At 41.5% G+C, this 19466-nt stretch overlaps 1 protein-coding gene across 1 annotated transcript in view; it reads left to right on the top strand.

Moving 5' to 3' along the window:
* Positions 1–15229, top strand: part of trabd2b (TraB domain containing 2B) — a 58550-nt gene extending 43321 nt beyond the window's left edge. The window contains exons 5-7 of the mRNA XM_029500312.1: positions 11717–11813; positions 13880–14164; positions 14340–15229. Of these exons, the coding sequence (XP_029356172.1) occupies positions 11717–11813; positions 13880–14164; positions 14340–14568 (611 nt within the window). The 3' untranslated portion in view covers positions 14569–15229. The remainder of the gene's footprint in view (positions 1–11716; positions 11814–13879; positions 14165–14339) is intronic.
* Positions 15230–19466: the final 4237 nt, after the last annotated feature.

The following is a 19466-nucleotide window of genomic DNA, read 5'->3' as shown; positions in this document are numbered from 1 at the left end:
TGTTGAGGAAAGGACGGTGTTCAGCCAAGAAATCCTGTGTGGATAAACAAGTGGCTGAGTCTGAGACCTTCCCAGGTGACATTACACAGACTGCAGCTCTTAATGGATGGAGGTATGATGGTATGCAACCCGTTTATGTAAGAGCGATATATGTCAGCCTTCAGTATTATTAACACCATATTGTGAATTTGTGTCATTTAGGAAACCAAAGTGAACCAACATGGGATTTGTTTGGCCTAAAAAGACAGACGCATTTTACTATTAAAATCTGCCCTCGTGCGGTCTCGTGTTTTCCAAGTTGGCCTCCTTTAAAACGTTTGCCCTTCAGTAAAGCAGCTGTGTGTTCGCCTCCCCGTGTGTCCAACCTGGCCAAATGGGAGGGAGGTGAACACGTGTGTCCGGTCACCTACAGGCTGTGGAATTGTGTGAGAGAGAAGTGACAGCTGGTGTGAAGTGATAAGAACCATTACAGTTATAGCCTGCATAAACACGAGCACGCGCACGCACTCACACACATGCACGCACTTGGATTCATACTTGCAGTACTTGGGCACATACTTTATAATGTTTTTCTTTATAAGTAATCACCCGCATGTAGTAAACGCAGACATCTCAGTAAAAGGCAGAGCAGAAGGCATGTGTTTGAAAGAGCAGAGAAGTTTGTGTGGCACGTTCGTTCGACTGTGTGCCCCCAATCTGCATGTAATTAGAGTCTGATTTAATGCAGCAGCAGCTAATTATCTACATCGTCACCGCCTTCTAGGTTCATACAAGAACTCAGAAGCTCAAACACAAACAAAAAAAATGTCACAGTGAAATGGAAATTTCAAACCAGTAATAATCTATAACCAAATAATAAAAAAAGATAATAATCTTTTGAGTGATCGGCAACAGTTGTGCAGTGGAAGTCATTAAACACGCGTCCAAGGGAGTAGAAAGGAGAAAATCAATGAAACTATCCTCATAATGTTCATAATTTAATGGCCATAACTTGCCACTGCACAGTACACAATACAGCTGACTGAGTTTATGCCCACTGTGCTTCGATAGTGACAGTAAATCCAGCTTTACATCAGTGTACAGTGCCACGCCTAGCTTGTCCCCTTCCATTAGTTTCTATCTTCTTGTAAAGGCACACTCTTTGAGGAAGGAAATGCATTTCACTGGTTAGACTGAAATTATGTCTCCAATCCAACTGCTGTGTTCATTTGACAAATGCCATGTGTGTCTCTAGATGCAAATTTACTGAAAACAAGACGCAAAAGGCTTAATAAACCAGGCTTAATAAAATCTCTCAAATGCTGTAATCACAAAGTTTTCTACCTCTCCTCCCTCAGTCCTGTCTTTGGGACGCTGACTCACGTCTTTACAGTCCTGTAACTGTCCCTGCTGGTCTCAGTTTTCCACCGGCCGTCACCAGCCATGAAATTTTTATCATCCATTGATGCCAGGATATATTAAGTGACGGCTTGGACTCCCAGAAATCAGACGTTGCTCGTGATGCTTTTGAAGATTTGCTGGGAGCCACTCTGGAATCAATGCAGAGTGAATGAGCTATTCTCACAGTGTGATTAAAATCTAACCACAGCGCATATTTTGAGTAATGAAGAGAAATAAAAAGGACTGGAGGTGTGAGGGTTAAAATTATCCAGACATATCCTAAAATAAATACAACCTGGGGAGATCTATTAGAGCCAATTTCAAATTGAATGTGGGTGTTTAATAATGTAATCACATAAAATCCAATCTTTATGGTCAGATCTGAAAAGTCGCATTAATGTGGCGTGTGTAACTGAAGGCACATGGCTCATTCACATGCATTGTAAAACGTAATAATCATAATGATGGGCTTTAGAAGTTTTGGACCCTGGCACAATATACGACACTTCTGTGTTACAAAAATACTCTGTGTGCCTTTTTTTGTGTTTGTCAGGTGGCTGTTTTGTGTTTATCAGGTTACATTCCTTCCATGCAACAGATAAATATTAATGGCCTAGCTGCCTTTGCTTTGGACCATTCGCTCCCAGTCTGTCCAGAGCGCCGAAGGAAAACAGGTCTGTCGGGAAAGAGACGGGGCAGCACACAGGTCAAGGCCCTCTAGAGTTACCAACGTCGCAGTCTGATCCAGGAGTTTTTGGGGTTTTTTTCTCTTCTTCTCAGAGAGTAATTAAACTATACGACGTGTGTATAAAGTGGTTCAGGCAGGAAATCCATCTCAGCTCAGCACCTTACTTCCCAGCCTCCCCCTTTCCCCCCGTACACCTACACCTTCCTGTAGAAGAAGTACTTTTATGTGCAAAATGTACGCTGAAAGAAATTTCTTTGTCTTTTTTCGCTGCCCCCTTCTCCTCCATCCTGTGCACATCTGCGTGCACATGTACGTGCTGGAACAGAGTTATTTTCTTCACTTTCACCAGCAAGTTATTAATACAGAGTACAGAGGGGAAGGAGCTCCAGCAGGCATTAGTGAATTACTCCTGGCAGTAAGAAAGTATGACTGAGCAGTCTTCCCCTCTGACTGCAGCCTGGGCCAAGATTTTATGATACTGACGGTCTAAAGCGGCATTATACATTATGGTGAATTCTACAGTTCACTGCAAGCTCCATATATCGGTTTATACTTTTTAGATTCCAAAAATTTTATACAAGGTTCGAGCTCGCTAACAGCTCCTCGTTCTACGCTGACCGAGCCAAAAAAAAGAGGAAAAAGAAAAGAATAAATCAGCATTTGACATTTTGTGGAATATGCTCCTTCAAGAGTTTGATTTCACATTAACACCACATTCATGAACATGAATGTATAAATATGAGCTACAGCCAGTAGGCTTACATGGTGGAAAGATTTAAAACAAGGAAAAAAATCTCAAAGTTTTTTTTTTTTTGCTGCAGTGAGTAAAACTATATTACTAAGTGAATATATATCAAAAAGTTTGTTTGGCTTCTCCTTCATCTTTCCCTTGTGCCTCCTTGTAGTCTCTCATCCTGCTCCTAAATGCCACTGTGGTAACTGCTGTTCACTATTACTACGAAGCATTATGTAATATGGGCCAATCACAGACACCCAGTGGAGCATGACGTAGCTTTCTTCACGCGGCCAAGTGAACGCATCACAGTTTCCCCTTGGACAGAATGACACAGCAACACCAGATGATAGCATTAAAGGGAAAAACATGCTGGCAGGAGCGTTGTACACACATTGGAGCCTCGCTCTGTTGCAGTTGTAAACAGACAAAATCCGTTTTTCCACAACTCACTCACTACTCTGTCGCCCTTCCTCTCAGCCACACACACACAAATTAATGTGCTGTTGTTGTTTTTTGTTTTAAAAAAAAAAAACAAAAAAAAACAGAGGGTTGTCATTTTGTGATGTAGAGTTGGTACGTGCTGCGAGGCTCGGAGGTTGGAGCTCTGTGGTGTGCTTCAGCAGGTTTTCATTTGCCAGTTCTCTGGCAGCCGCTGCCAGCTTTTATTGAAAACATCCCATGGAATTTCCTGACGCTGTCACGGCCTAGACACCACTTCTTACACATACACACACACTTGCACGTGTGTTTGTGTATGTTTGTGACACAGAGTCATATGATCCGTGGAGATATTTATCGCAGAAAAGGGTAGTTGCTGTCAAAAATACACATGTACCATTGTTTGTTTAGAAGTTCAAGCCACTTCAGATCTCTTTGCTGAAAGCTGATTTTTTTGTGCGTACGTCGCCGCTGCGAAGGCCCATAATGGCCCATTGTGCAGGCAGAGCTGGGCCATGTGTTTTGCAGTCATTTGTGGTGTTGTGGTGTTGAAGTGATGACTGAGGGAGAAAGCCTGCCTGGCACGCATGTCACTTTGTCTCTGCGGCTCTTCCTCTCTCAGTGCTTTCCTCAGCTCTTTGTCTGTCTATCCTTCTCTCTCTCTCTCTCTCTCTGTTTGCCAACAGTCCAGCTTGTCTTCAACTCAACTTCCATTGTTTTCGACCTGTCTTGCTGATTTGCTCGCCAATCAGTTTGTTTTAAGCCACTACTCTCTATCTGTCCCTTCCATCTGGTGCTGTCTCGCCTTTAATAAACTGACACCCTCCCTTGCTGCCGTCTGGCTGTGTTTCTTCTGCTTCATGCTGTCTTCTCCTTCACACACACAGCGGAAATCTTGTGTATGTGTGCCATGTGTTCTCCTCTGATGGTCAGACAAGACAGATAGAGATATGCTATCCGACTGACAGTTTTGACTTAACACACATTTAAGTTTATTTTTAACAAGAGCGTAGATTGGCTTAGGAATCAGTGTTGTTTGCCTCAGGGTGATAGTGTATGTGTGTCATCACATAGCACTTAGTTGGTCCATCCTGCCTCACTGTCAGCTAAAGTTAAAATGCCTCTGCCAGCAGCACACATTCACACACACACACACACACACACACATTTATATGCTTGCTGTAATAGTTTCATGCCAATAATAGAAAACAGCCAGAGGCTCATTTCTAAATGGTTCCTTTGATAAAGTTCTTCTGTTATGCAATGACATCTGTATATCTGTGTACAGCTTTTACCAGGTTGCACTCAGAACAGGTTCATTGCATCTTTAAATGTGAACTATTTAAAAGGAGAAAAAGCTAGGTCTACGGAAAATAAACTTATTTTTGTATGTGAATTTAAATCAAATTTACAAAACTAACTCTAAATTTGTTTCTGCCCCATATGAGCCTGTGACTTAGGATATTTGTTCACATACTTTTAGAAGAGGAGGAACACATTGGTGATGTGTTGTACCCATTTAAGGTTAGGCCTCCTTGTCAGTGTTCAGGAATGTTACTGTGAGTTTGCGTGGAAATCTTCTTATGGTAACTCTTAGCTAAGCCTGGTTGGCTTCTTTGCTCTAATTGAATCAGTCCAGCTCATTAGCTTGTTCAAAGATTACACACTTCATTAGGAAGTGAAAGAACATCTCATAGTTTATTTAGAGCCAATAATCTTAATGCTACATTTCATAAACACATGGAGTCGAGTTTGCTTTGATCTCTGGAGCTTTAAAATCGACTTGCACACAGCAGAAAGAATGCAGACCAAAGAATACAAGAATACAATGGTTCACTTCTTAGGATCCATAGCACCGCTGCTTTTCCTGCGCAGCGGTTAATTGTATTCACCTGTTGTCCCAGGTGTAAATCATGTCCTGATTAAACGTCAGGAATGAAAACCAGCTGGCTTCAGGGTCAGAGAAACACTGGTTTCACTCCAGAACATACACGTGTGCGCGCGCACACACACACTCACGCCTGATGGGCCACATGTCTGTCACAGATATGCCAGCAACATACACACACACACCAAACTGACATAGTCTCACATGCACACACACAGCAAAAAAAAAAAAAACACCTTTAAAAAAAGTTTATACAAGCTGATATGCATGTGACAATTTGTTAGGAAAGGAAATTGGGATCACTCGACCTAACCTAAATGTGCCTCCTCCTCAATTGCAGCTCAAACTGAAGGGTGGAGTACAGGAAATGAATTGATGATGCAAGAATGAGATGAGATGAGAGGCCCCCATGAGGCAGATCTGTGAGGATACCAGGGCCTGTTCCATCGTGTGTGTGTGTGTGTGAAAGAAATGAGTGGACTAGCAGTTCTTGATATTCCTCTTGTCCCCGGCAGGGAGAGACAGGCCACAGCAGACAGGAATAAAAACATACAATGCAGTCAAATTTACACTAATGTTGTAGCTTCATCTGTAGGTTCATCTCAGCTCACCTCCCATCTTGCGTTTATTTCATCCCACTGTCTTTCCGCCTCAGTGCTTTTTTGTTTTTCCCTCACCTCACCCACTTTCTGCACTTTCTTTCTAAGAGCTTAACACATTGAAACAGCAAAGTTCATACAGTCTAAATATTTAAATGTTGGGAATCACTTTAAAGCTTCTAACACTGAAACCACTGAGCTCTGCCTCCAGCCTTTCTGACATGGACCAGTGTCAGGCCCACCGCATGCAGCAGTCGGCCTCCTCCCAACTCTCTTGATCTCAGTATTTGACCAGAACGTCAACCAGGACCTGGACGTGAGCAGCCCCATCAGCAGCTGTCATTCATAACACCTCAGTGTGGTGCAGGGAGACAGACAGACTTCGTAACGCATGCATAGGAAGTGAAGTCATTACAGAGATGAGGAATGAGTAAGAGATGTGGGAGGGTGTGGGGGGGGGGGGGACTCCAGATTGCCATTATTCCCTTTCTACAAACCCAGAGCTGGACTGAGAGGTGGAATTCACCAACTTTAGATTTAGATTTACACGTCAAGTGAAAGCGTTGCTTTGCTTTCACGGCAGTAGTTCAACTATTTCTGAAACATCGCGGGCAGCTGTTTCCCCAGCTCTGCTCTGCTAATCCAAAGGCCGCTGTGCGATTTATAGAGGGATCCCAGTACTGTAAAGCTGTAAATGGAAATGCACAGCAAGGCGCGGGGATACTGGGCTTATTAAAATCTTTGCTGCATTACTCATGTGTTGTTCAAGGAATGAGCAGTAGCACCTCACGGGATAAGTCAGACACTTTCCCCACATACAACACGTATACTGTAAATGCATGCAGTTATTCATGACACGCATGAAAGGAAGAAGCACACACTGTCTGGTATTTTAGATTTTAAATCTGTAGAAAAACTTGAATAATTGAATGAAGTTACACCAAAGACAGATGCTTCCACACGAGGAACGTGAAGTCACTAAATGCTTTGAAAAGTATGTGCAGGATAAACTCATTTGCCATGAGCGCCTTCTTACTAAGCTACTGTCGCAAGATTCATTAAACTTTACGCTTCTCATTTCTGACCACCAACCTAGGACTAACATTTGTTTGCAAATTTTATCAGGCTAATGCTAGTGGACAACACTGTTTCTATCACTTAAATAAAGAAAACCTTGAAAAAGTGTTTTGAACTTGTATATGATGCCCACATAAATAATATAATGCTAAAGCTACATGTGCCAGAAAAGAAAGTCAACATCTTCACAAACTGAAGAAGAAAAAAAAAATTAAAAATGTGACCCATCATTAGTTAAGTACATAAAAATAATACCAAGTTACTGCTGTCAGGTAGTAAAGAAGTAGAAGTAGTTTAAAACAAGCTAATAAGAAGCTAATAAGCTAAAAATAGTTAGCTAATAATAATAATAACTTGTTCGCCGGGCATGATAGCCGTTACAGCTTCTGTCAGAGCACATAAATACACATTTAGTCCACACTTTACACTTTTGTCATTGTGTTTATTTATTTTTTTAGCTTGAAATGAGGTAATTATGGTACGTAATGTAGCACTAACAAAAATACACACTAATATACTGTATTTTGGGAGGTCATCAGTCCAGCAGAGTTCAGGGTCATTGCAAATGAGCTCTAAAGTCGGCCCAATGGCTGATGGTGGTCCAATACTTTGCATGTTAGTTTTTCCTTGAATTCGTCACTCATTTGACACCGACGTCCTTATTCACACCCCTTCACATGGTTCTCATGGCTACATGTGAGAGGAATTTTCCCTCATCATCTCAGTCTGTGTACGCACTCAGTCTGGAACCTGTTTCAAAATAAATCTCAGGAGGAACACGCCCATGTCAAGTATTAAGCGGTAAGTTGGATTTTTTGGTTTTTCTCTCTTCACTGGGTTTCTCTGTCATCACCGCGTCCTCTCGCTCTCGCTGCTTTCTCTCTTTCAACCCTTGTTCGAATGGCTCGGAGGCAACAGCTTGTGTTTATTTGGGCCTTGATGTAGCAACAGTACCCAGCACGCATCCCGGCTGGATGGATGGCATACGTCAATGCGATCCAGCTTGCCCTCTGGTCACACTCTCCCTCCATCCTTTCTCTCTTTCTCCATCTCTAGTCATTCCCTCAATCCAGTCAATGTATCGCTTTTGTCTCCCTCCCTCTCTTTATTCACCACCATTAAATTTCTGCTAAATTTGTTTTTGTTCTCATCCTTTTTTAGCATTTGTGCAATTTTCATATGAGGTGGTCTCTTTCAAGCCATGTGGGATTTTTTTTAAACCACTACTGCATATCAGTTGAAACTTTGTTGACACAATATAATTGTGAACACATTTGTTTGCACAAAAACTGAAAAATAACAATCTTCTTCCTGCATATCCATTTTCCTCTGTCTTCCTGCACTATTACCAGCTTCTCTTTGCATATTTGAAAGTTGTCAAGAGGGATGTAGGATGGAAGTGAAAGACAGACAGACAACAGAGAAAGATAGCATAAAGGGAAGGCTGTGGAGACCGAGTCTGAAGTACAGAAATAAGACAGAAATAAAAGTGAAGGCACAGATTCGACTTGAGAAAAGAGGTGCTGACATGGCTGGAGTCGAGCATGGGTGGCAACCAGTCAGACATATGCAACACCTATTTTTACAGCACACACCTATCTCTTACATAGAGGAAATTTTTGACAGACTAGAGGATGGAAGCCAGAAACAAAATCACAGCCAGTTAACAAAAAGTGGCGTCAGAGCACAAGACTACGGCTGGAAAGATAAGAGGTAGGCTGGAGACAAGAAGTGGTAATAGGAAACAATGAAAGACAAGTGGAAATCAGGGACGGAAAGGTTATTAAACAGAAAAGTAACAGGGTCATTAACTCTGCTGCTCTTAAGAGTCACAGGAGGGGAAACACCCTGAAAGGTAATGTGCACACTACAAAAAGTCACAGTTCCTCCTAAACCGTTGTGGAGGTTTTTGGAAAGGACAGCCATGCATGTTTCATTAGAGTAATAAGAGCAGATTGGTAAGAGAAAATGGATTGTTGTGTAATGTTATGTGGTTTGAATCCACTAGACCGCAAGTAATGTTACTTCTGTCTTCAGTTTAGCCGCAGATCACTTGGTAGATTAAACACTTTGACGTAAACGATGATGAATGCTGAAGCTGAGGTGTGATTCAGTTCTACAAATCCATTTTAATCAGGTTGTGAGTATGTGGTTCATACTGGAAAGTGATAATTGTATATATAAGTCAGCACACATCCTTAAAAATGTGTCAGTGCTGAGGGCACAGTCGAAATAGGCTGTTTCAATCAACCCTGTGTCACTTTAATTCCAACTTTCTTCATTAAAATATCTTAAGTAAGCACCTCCTTCTAACAAAGATCATGATCTTTCCTTAATCCATAACCAGGCACTCAGAGTGCCTGAACATTACCATAAAAGCATTAATCAAGGAAAAAGAGGAGCCGCTCACAGCTGCGAAGCATCAACACAATTTGCAGATGGTGGTGATATGGCTTTGAGACGACGGTGAAAAAGAAACAGAAGTATTTTATCTGTGCAATAACACTTTTCTTCCTCCATATTAAGCCAAGGTCATGCTGTCCATTTTCCATTATGGTGTTTTAATAACAAAGAATATTCAGTATACTGTGAATTTACAGCACGGCACAGATTTCGGCTTTTAGTAAATGTAAATAAGAATTTTACGCAGAGGGTTTTTTTTGTTTTTTTTTTTTACAGTGTGCCACCAGAGGCGTCAGCCTACGTGTGCTACATGCAGCAGGGGAGCGTTTAGGCGTCGCCTGACCTCTCATTACATCTTGGCTAATGGAGCTGTTTGTTGGGCCTGCTCTCTGCTTCAGAAGGAACTCACTGTTTACTGTCTGGATACTCCACAAACTCACCAGCTCAGCCTCCCACACGGACACACACACATAGAATCATCTGGAGGGAAAGAGCTATTACCTTTGCACTAAGTCAGTCACCCACACACAGAGATGAACCACAAAAATAAACAGAACCAATATAATACACACATCACTGATGCCAGATGAAAAGCTAGTGATTAAGCTTTTTTTTTTTTCCAAAATACCGGATTTTGAGAACTCAGAAAAACATCTTTGTTTGTTTGACAAATTGGGCTAAATCATGGAGAACCACACAATCTCGCAATTTAACTTCAAACATGAATGTTACCAAAATTTGACAAGGGGTGGTTTTCACCATGAGAATGGCAGTGTGTTTATGTGTGTAAGGGTGCAGATGTCTGCAGCATATTCATGGCATTTTGGGCACTGCGCTGCAGACAAAACTACAGTAGGTTGTTTAAAGAGTGGGTGCATGTTTACAAGACTCTGGAAACAACAAGTGGAGTTTATACTGAAAAGACGACTCAGCAGATTGAACATTTGAAGAACGTTAACTTTACAGCAGGTGTGTCTCGGAAATGAAAACCAGGTGGTTGTCTTCTGGCTGTGAAGGAAAAGTGCAATCTTGTCACACAAACAAACAAACAAATAAACCAATAAAAACACACACACACACACACACACACACAGACCACTCTGCCCATTCATGACAGCAGAGCAGAGGAAATCAAATCTTAACACAAAAGAGACATCTTTACCTCACACCCGGCCTAACACACAGGAGACCCCCCCCCCCCCCACCACGGCCAAGGCCTGCAGAAATTAATGAAATAGCTGCTTGACACAGATATGAGGGTGGCTGAATCTGTCAGCATGCAGGCTCTGAAGGAGCAGTGTTAGAAGAAGGGGATGAAAGAAAGAGAGAAGAATGTCAGAGAAGAGGAGAGAAGATGAATTATTCTTGGTGGTAGTGAAGCAGGCATGTGTGGACTTTTTGGAGTGTATTTGGCAGTAGAAACTGTTTTGGAGGGAAGAAATGTTGAATTTTAAACCGTAGAAGGCACTAAATGAAAAGTGAACAGGTCACCAGTCTTTTCCAGTGCTACTATGAATGTCTGGCAATCTGTCAAATAACTAGAAGAAATAGAAATATTTCACCAGCAACTGAGGTGGTGCATTGACTGTCAGATTGAACAGCAGTGCCAGCCATACAGTACTTATTATTGTGTTATTTTTCTTTTTAAAGGGATTTAATTTGAACTCCTATTTCCTGTTAGTATGGTTTGCTGTGTGGCATCAGAAATATGGACAGGTAATATGTACTTTTTAAGATATTTGGTCTGCATTAATATAGAACAACAACAACACACAAGCACACACAAATTCGTACACCAGCCCTCACCCAGTCAAAAGCTCATACTCTCCCTTCTGTGTAATCCCATGTGATCTTGCCGACACTGTTGTTAGAAGTCTCCTCTCACTCTGCAGCCTATCCCCATGCTGCCTTTGAACTCGGCTGCCAAGAAAGTGTATCTCCGCGAGCTCTTTTCCTTTGACTTTCAGGAACGATCAGGAACATTATAATGATAAAATTGGCAGAGGTGGGTGAGCAGCTGAGTGGGAGCAGAGGGCCTTGACAAAAAGCAAGCAAGAGGCTGGAATATTGTCAATGTGTTATTAATAAGCCGTGGGGAGAGAGAGCTGTGAGCTGTGTGTGTGTGTGAATGAATTCCTGAGAGAGTGCAAATTTTGCATGTGTATGAACTTTGTGTAAATGCATGAGCACAAATATGAATTCTTCTGTTGGGTTGTGATGTCAGGTAACATTACAGCTTATTGCTGGTTTGAGTGATGCACAGTATTTTTGGCTGATGGGGAGAAATAAAAAAAAAAAGAAGCTTTCATCACTGTGGTGCTGTGGCACACATGTTTGATGTTAGATTGAAGAAACCGTATACAAAGTGAAGGACAGGAAGAGAGAGGTGGAGGGCAGGCAGGAGGTTGAGTGCCCACAATATAGGTTGATTACAGAGCAGTGAGTGGGTCCAGTAGATGAGGGATAAACTTGCATTTGAATTGTCTTTTCATTTCGTCCAATGTCAGGTCACTTCCTGGGGAACCACAGTGTGCTGGACATCCTCAGGCAGGAGGGCTACGAGATCGTCCACATGCCCTCTGACCACCAAGAGACAGTCCCAGAGTGAGTATGCAGGGAAGACTGTAGTGCAACCAATGACACAGCATGTAATTTCATTAAAGCAGCATAGCTACATAGGAACAAACACAAATCTGTTACTGGGGAAAAAAGGCTGAAGTTGCTCAAAGTTGTTGACAGCACATATTATTTTTATTTTGGAGTATAAATAATTCCAGTGTGATCAAATCATGAGAATTGGACTGTTTGGTGCAGGTAATCAGTCGCAGGTTACACTTAGAGACTAAACTATGAGAGTCCTCTAAACCTGACAAGACAATGAAAGGAAACAGGCAAGAGGAGCATGATTACATGTTCGCATCAGACTGATGATGCTACGGTTTTATGAACTTTGACAGATTCTGTTCAAACTGCGCTCTGCAACACATAAAGCCAAGCTATGCAGGAATTCTCAGACCGTTCATCCACCTCCCTCACCTTCCCCCCTCCACTCTTTCCTGTCTGCCAAGCTGCAAAGTGGTTCTGCCTGTTCTCGGCAGCCACTGGTACCACGTTCCACGTAAACACACACACACAACTTGTGTTTGTATTCAGGGTGAGTGGAGTGATGTACAATGCCAAAGGAGCAGGGCTGCCGGACTGCAAACTCGCACACCTCTCACAGAGATTTGGCTTCTATCCTGCCGCATTTCTTCACAAAAAACCCTCCACAATCCCTCTTTTTGTCACACTGCATGCCTGCATGTGTGTGTGTCTGTGCGTGTGTATGTACACTTTGGCAGAGAACAGCTCCCCCCTCACCTGGGGGGCTGATCCATGAGCCCATAAAATACTAACAACAGGCACTTGAGTCAGGGCAAAAATGGAAAAACAAGGCACAACGAGGGGAATCTCTTTAAAAGTAGTAAAAGCATCCCGACCCTTCATCCAGCCGAGGCTTTTACAAACTTCTTACTACAAATTACAGCTGTAAAGGGAGCCACCCTATCTCCCTCCACCCTGTGTGCAGAGCTGTGGGCTTCCGTCAGTGGTTCTGGTTTAAAAGCCAACAAGTGGACTGACATATTGTGGTCAAAAACACTTGTGTATGCCCTGCGCGCGCACACACACACACACACACACACACAACCAACACTACGCCACCACACACTTAAAAGTGTGCATGCACACAGGCACTTTCAGCTTCATGATACGAGGTGATGTGACGAGGAAAAACACCACAAGATTGCTTGCATGAGAGGTGTTTATGAAAGCCTTTAGCCTCAGACCTGGACAGTCTGGACCTGACTGGCAAAAGGTCTTAAAGAGTGATTATATGACTGACTGACAGAGCAGACTGGAGCTGGGTTTGGCTCCACAGTAGCTTGACCACAGGCCTGGAGCTATCATCACCCTAACTGAGCCATCAAGACCTGCATTGGTGTTTTTGAAGCAGAGAATCTGTAGTAGAAGTGCAAACCATTAAATTTATGATGACTGCAGAGACAAAGCTAATTATGTTCAAGCTGTGGAAAACATGAGTAAAACAGCCCATCATATGTTGAGGATGAAAGTTTGACATTGACGCACAAAGTTTTGCTCCTGCATATTTCTACTTGAGTCTTTTTAAATATGCTTACTTCAGTGAACTTTAGAGGTTGTTTGTGACATTCCACCTTTTAGTTTTAATGCCCACCATGGCTACAGGAAAAGAACAGGAGCAGAGAAAGTATGAGTAGCCAGTGGAAGAGTGGCATAGCAAAAGTAATTCTGGGTGGTCTGCGGACAGATGTCAGTTTTGACGCCGCTATAAGGTCATCGCAAGAGTTATAACTTCCTCAAACGTTGCCTGCTGTGTATTTCTGCCACTCAGTATGGTGTTTATAGAGCTAGACATCATGTGTGTGTTCGTGTCCTTGATTGAAGTTAGGGACTGTAAGTGAAAGCCAGTACAGTGGTCAGAGACTGCAAACATACTTTCCAGGAAACGTTACTGACATAGAAGAAATGTGAAAGAGACCTGAGAAACAAAAAGATGCTTATTTTTCATCTATAAATAAAAGGTTTTAATGATACATTTAAGAGTTTTAGCTGCTCAAAACATGACAAGTATCTTCTCTATCCTGTTCCAGGAGTAAACCAGCTGAAAAACCAGCAGCAGGACCCAACGAGGAGAGCGCAGACACGATCACTCCGTCTCCCACAAGCTGGCAGACCAGTGCGTCAGAGACAGAGCTGGAGCTGGAGGACCCAGAAAACCTCCCCGGGCTTGGAGATGAGGAGCTACCTCACATGCTGCTTCCTGACAGCCTGAGCCAGCTGGAGGAGTTTGGGCGACACAAACGGCCACGTAAAGCTCAGCGCGGCCACGGAAGACCTCGCCTCTTCAGCGACCTCTGGGTCCGCATCGGGGAAGGGTGAGATATCAGTTATGACCAGCTGACCGTCAGATCTATAAAGTAACATATCTGCTGAGGCTTTCATAACAAACAGTTAATAAAAAGAAAAAAACTTGCTTTGTCACAGCAAAAGAAGGACCGTCACGTATTGCAAGCTGATTTTTTCCTGACTTTTCTGCCCCCTTATCTCCAGCACTACCACACCACCTAATGTGAGGATAATCAATGGTTACGTGACAGTGGAGCCTCCTCTGACACATCAGGAGCAGCGCAGACTGATCTACGTCACAGAGCGGCACCCCGGTCCACCTCCCTCCACGTCACCTCGTCCGAGCTCAGCTCGGCCAGCCTCGGTCCACAGCGCACTCACATTGTCGTGTCTTTTAGCCTGGATGCTGACACACATGCTGTTTACCTCCTGACCACAAGCCGGCATTATCGCACAGACAGACACTTCAAGACAGTACTGCATCAATCCCAGAGCAGTGGAATGTACCTGATGAACGAGGACTGACCATCAAGCACATGCAGACATAAGATGGAGGAACCATTTAGTCAGGACATGACATCTCGAGGTGGGACAACCCTGCTGTCAGCCTCCACCACCGAGGACGGCTCAGCTGCAGCCTGCCTATTGCCTAGTCTCAAAACAGTGTGGAATAAGCTCTCAGCCACAACACAAGCAATGAACAGGCGGTGCTGTAATGTACAGGGTGGAGTCTTCAAACCTCATGGAAGTATTAAGAGTGAGTAAGAAGCACATAGCAAAATGGACACTAATAGATTTGAGGAGTGTGCGTGGTGGAGTCTACCTAATTAAAACTGTAATACTGGACAGATAAATATGACTGATTTAAATGATAAGACTAGAACATACTAATAACAGCTGTAACTCTGTGATAAATGAGTTGAATGCATACAGTCAAACAGTACTGTGTAGGAGGTTGAGTCCTCAGTTGCCACTTTTGTAAATTGTGCATTTTGTTCATAAAGAAATGTTGTATATTTATTATTTCTGGAAGAAAAGAGTATATTTTCTTGTTTTTTTTGAGGAAAAATGAAAAAATAAACTTTGTAAAGTAATTAAGTGTTCAAGACTTCTTTCTTTCCAGCGGACAGATAAGGCGGGTTGAAGTTTATGACAAAGTCCTGGAAGCAAAACAGAATTAATCAACAGATGCCTCATAAGCAGAGCCAGCAGTGTCAAAAGACAGATTCGCTCCATCTGCATGATCTGTTTATGTTCCTGTTATGTATGAAATCAAGTCCATGATAGTTTGAGTCATTACTCAAGAGTAATAAACTGTCTGTGGATGAAATGTGTGCCACGTCAATGTCTGTTGATATACAAACATTTGTTAACACATAAAAAGTCAATGTGTCAATATATAGTTTAGAATTTATAGAATTTGTACTTAATATCTTGCTTTAATCATTGTGAAAATCTATGTTTGGTCAAAATGCTTGATCAAACTGTTCACGTTTATGTGTTTGTTTAATGTCATTAGGGAACAAAACATGTAAGAAATAATGACTGAAATAATAATGATGAATAATAATGACTGAAACACAGCCCATTAGCAGTCCATGTAAAATGACAAGAGATTTCCAAGCTGTGACACTGAAATACTAAAACCTCATTTGACAAAAATTCCACACATACAAGTTAAAGACAAAGTGTGTAGTATGATTTGGGCTGTATTTACTTATAAAATCATCACTTTAAACATTAGAACACCATTAATGCTGCATTTCCTTTAATGTGACTAAGAGCAGTTAGTGATTGTTTCCTCCGTCCTACTCTGATTAGTTCTCATTTATCTTCTGCCTCCTGCGACCCGACCCCAGATAAATCGATAAAGATGGCTGGATCTTCTGACTCCTTGTGTGTATTTTTTTTTTTGTACATGTAATAAATATAGTTTATTTACCATAAAAAAGGTTCTGTGGGTATTGGAAGAGTCACTTCATTTTCTTACAGCTCCTGACTGACAAGAGCTGTTTCCTGCCTCGCCGATACACATTTCAGCCATTTACCAGGTTTGCAAAAGGGTTTTGTTTGGATAAAAAAAAAAAAAAAAAAAAAGTTCCTTATATCTAGCGAACCAGAAAACTTCACCTTTGGTGGCATTCAGCTGAAGAACAAATTGTCCAAATATGTTCCCTCAGTCAGGCAGGCAGTCGGTGATATTCGTGACTGAAGAGCTAGTCTGGCTTTTACAGTTATGGAGTGAATACCCATAGATAATACACTGAAAACATAACTTTCAAGTTAATGGTATTTAAGGTGGACTGAAGTGCAAAAGAGGTTAGTGGTGCAACAGACAATGTCAACCTGCCATCTGCTGGATAAAACTAAAAAACACATACGTGGGGAAACTAACCCTGTCACAGTAAAGAAAATGATAAGTAATAAGTCATAAGTACAAAACACAAAGTTTGTAACTATTTGAAACACAACTTAGACTAGTTAGAGGACGTTATTACATTGCACAACTTCACAATCTGGCTTTTCACCTCACATTTTAAATCTGCTTTGTTGCCAACTGATGCATGGAGAATCTGCATTTTACAGCAAAGGCTATTTTTTTTTTTTTATGAGCACCACTCAGTTAAAGAACAATCAACAATCAACCACTACTGCATATCTTTCCTTCTGCTGAAAAGCATTCGTTATTGAAATATTGGATTGGAAATATTTGAATCAGAGGAAGATACCAGAAGCAAGTCTGAAACTTCAGATCCAACTCCAACTTCAGATCAAATCAAATTGATTTATATGCACCAAATCGTAACAGAGTTGCATCAAGGTACTTAAAATAGAGCAGATCTAGACCAAACTCTTTATAGACTTATTTAAAGAGACCCAACAAATCCCTGCATGAGCAATTACTTGGCGACAGTGGCAAGAAAAAAATTCCTTTAAGCGACAGAAACCTCTGGCAGAACCCGGCTCAGGATAGGTGGCCATTTGCCTAGATTGGTTCAGAGAAAGGGAAAAAGAGAGGCACAGAGAAGGAGGGGAGGGAAAGAGAGGAAAACGGTGGTGACGGGGGACAGAGCGAGAAAGAGAGCAGGAGGAGAGAAAATGCAATAAAAATGCATGAAAAACATGATGTAAGGAGTGATTAATGCCTGGCACCACTACATGTGCATTATCATCAACATGTGAATTAAGGTTTTTAGCAGAAGAAGTGATGGTGTTTAAGAACTTATGTCTTTTTTTTAGCTCCTCTTTTCCATTGCCAACAAATTAAACTGTAAACAGTCAGTCTGTGAGGAAACAAAAATCAAACCCACGTTGAATACGTATTGAGAATGGACATGGGTAATATTGGCTTATTGTAATTCTCATATCGACGAAATATGCAGTAAAGTATCTTTTCATGAATGTGACTGTTGTCACCAGTTTAATATGAAGACAGACAGCTCAGGAGCTCCAACTCAGCTGCTTAACGACCAGATCCCAAGAAACTGTGATTGTGAAAACATAAATTTGTTCAATTATTTTGTGCAAATATAATGCCCTTCTTCAACTGGTATAAAATGTCATTTTTTTTCTTGTGTTACTCTAAAAGAGACTGACCTTTGACAGCGACACTGTTCAGCTGTAGTTAATACTTGAGCCACTAAAAGGTGCTAGAGTCACATAAAAACTCTGTTTTATCAGTTAACACTGATGAAAGGCCCAGCGGCTGCAGCCTAAAGACCTGCACAGAACCAGGTACATTTTACTTTTTGGATTTGGAAAAAAATTGTCTAGATAGAAATATTTCCAGCTAAATGAATAAACAAATATCTTAAATAAAAATCCAAGCAATATTTCATTGAATAAATATTTAGTGGAAAATTTTAAGATGGTACCTGTAATTCTGACTGAAATTTAGCAGGCTGCATATTTTAGTTAGAGAGAGACCATAAAAAAAATATGGGTCAACTAAATTATTACATATTTATGTATTATTACATATATTATAAATCTGTAATTTTGCACACAAAGGGTTAAAATTTCTGACCACATTTTTGTTTTGGTTGCGTTTATCTCATCCTAATCAGATGATGCATCAATAAAACAAAAACCTAATTTTACATTTCTGAACTCCTTTAAAATAGGATGTTTTCTGTAACCATTGTATGATGACTGATTAAGAATGACTCACACGAGGTCACAATAACAAATAAAAGTAGTTTTCTTCATTTCTGGTTTATCAATCCTTTTTTAAAACCAATTGCTTTAAAATAAAGTAAGTTTAGGGTAAGTGTTATAAAAAAAATATTCAATACAGTTTGTGGCTCTGAGATATATTATTTTACAAAATCCTACAATTATGAATCTTTACTACCTTAAAAGATTAGCATAAATAAATTGAGCCAAATCCAAATAAAACACATTTCTCAGACTGAACTAATTCATTGATGTGACAAAATGAATCGCTACAAACAAATTAAAATGAAGCAAATGGAAGGTTAACTCTAGCTAAAGTGCAATAAGTATAATTTCCACATAGCTTTAGAGTAGCAGCGGTGAAGATGATGGTTAAACCTCTTGAAATGTTTTAAATAACTCCTTCTAATCAATACAAATTGAACATTATTAATAATTACGGAGCACATTTTCACTTTACACTTATCTTTCAGGAGAGCCGTGCCCTCTTAAACTGTGAAAAGATAGTGAAGAGCAAGTTTTTTAGAGCAAATAGCTTTTTCGCCCCTTAAGCCAAGACAGGACAATATTTGCCTTAGCTAGAATACCATTTTCCCTGGGCTTTGGGGTGTTGTTTGAGGGAGTGGGGGCCTTGACAGGGCGCTCTGAGGGCTGACCCTCCCTTTGCCGGGGACATGCCGCCAGCTGCATATAAATAAAAGATTACAGTGGAAAATCAATTTCTGAGCAAACTCATTACAAATGCCCCTCACCTTAAATGATTCCCATTTCCTTCCATTCAACCTGTTAACGGCTAGCTGTCCCTGAGACTGACCACCCTGCCCCCACATCCCAGCCACCGCCACCTCATCCTACTCTTCCCTCCCACCTCCCTTCCCTCCATCCTTCCTTTGCCCTGTTGCTCTCCCCTGGTGGTAATTACTTGCACAAGTCGTTTTTTGCCCTTTGATTTGCACCGTTTCACAAATGAAGGTTAAGTTTGTTTAACCATGGTGGATTTGCCAGTCATGTTAAAGCATATAATGTGGCAGGTCCTTGGTTTCTCCATACACCTCAGGCACCCCCGGGCTGGCCCCCCTACCCCCTCCATCTCCTTCCCTGTTGGCCTGGGTGCCTTGGGAAGGGAGAGACGGGGGGCTATAACGTTAAGGCTTA

This window comes from Echeneis naucrates, chromosome 4, assembly GCF_900963305.1.
Source record: "Echeneis naucrates chromosome 4, fEcheNa1.1, whole genome shotgun sequence".
Taxonomy (NCBI): Eukaryota; Metazoa; Chordata; class Actinopteri; order Carangiformes; family Echeneidae; genus Echeneis; species Echeneis naucrates.
Note: the sequence above shows the minus strand (reverse complement) of the source record. Positions and strands in the feature narration are given on the sequence as shown.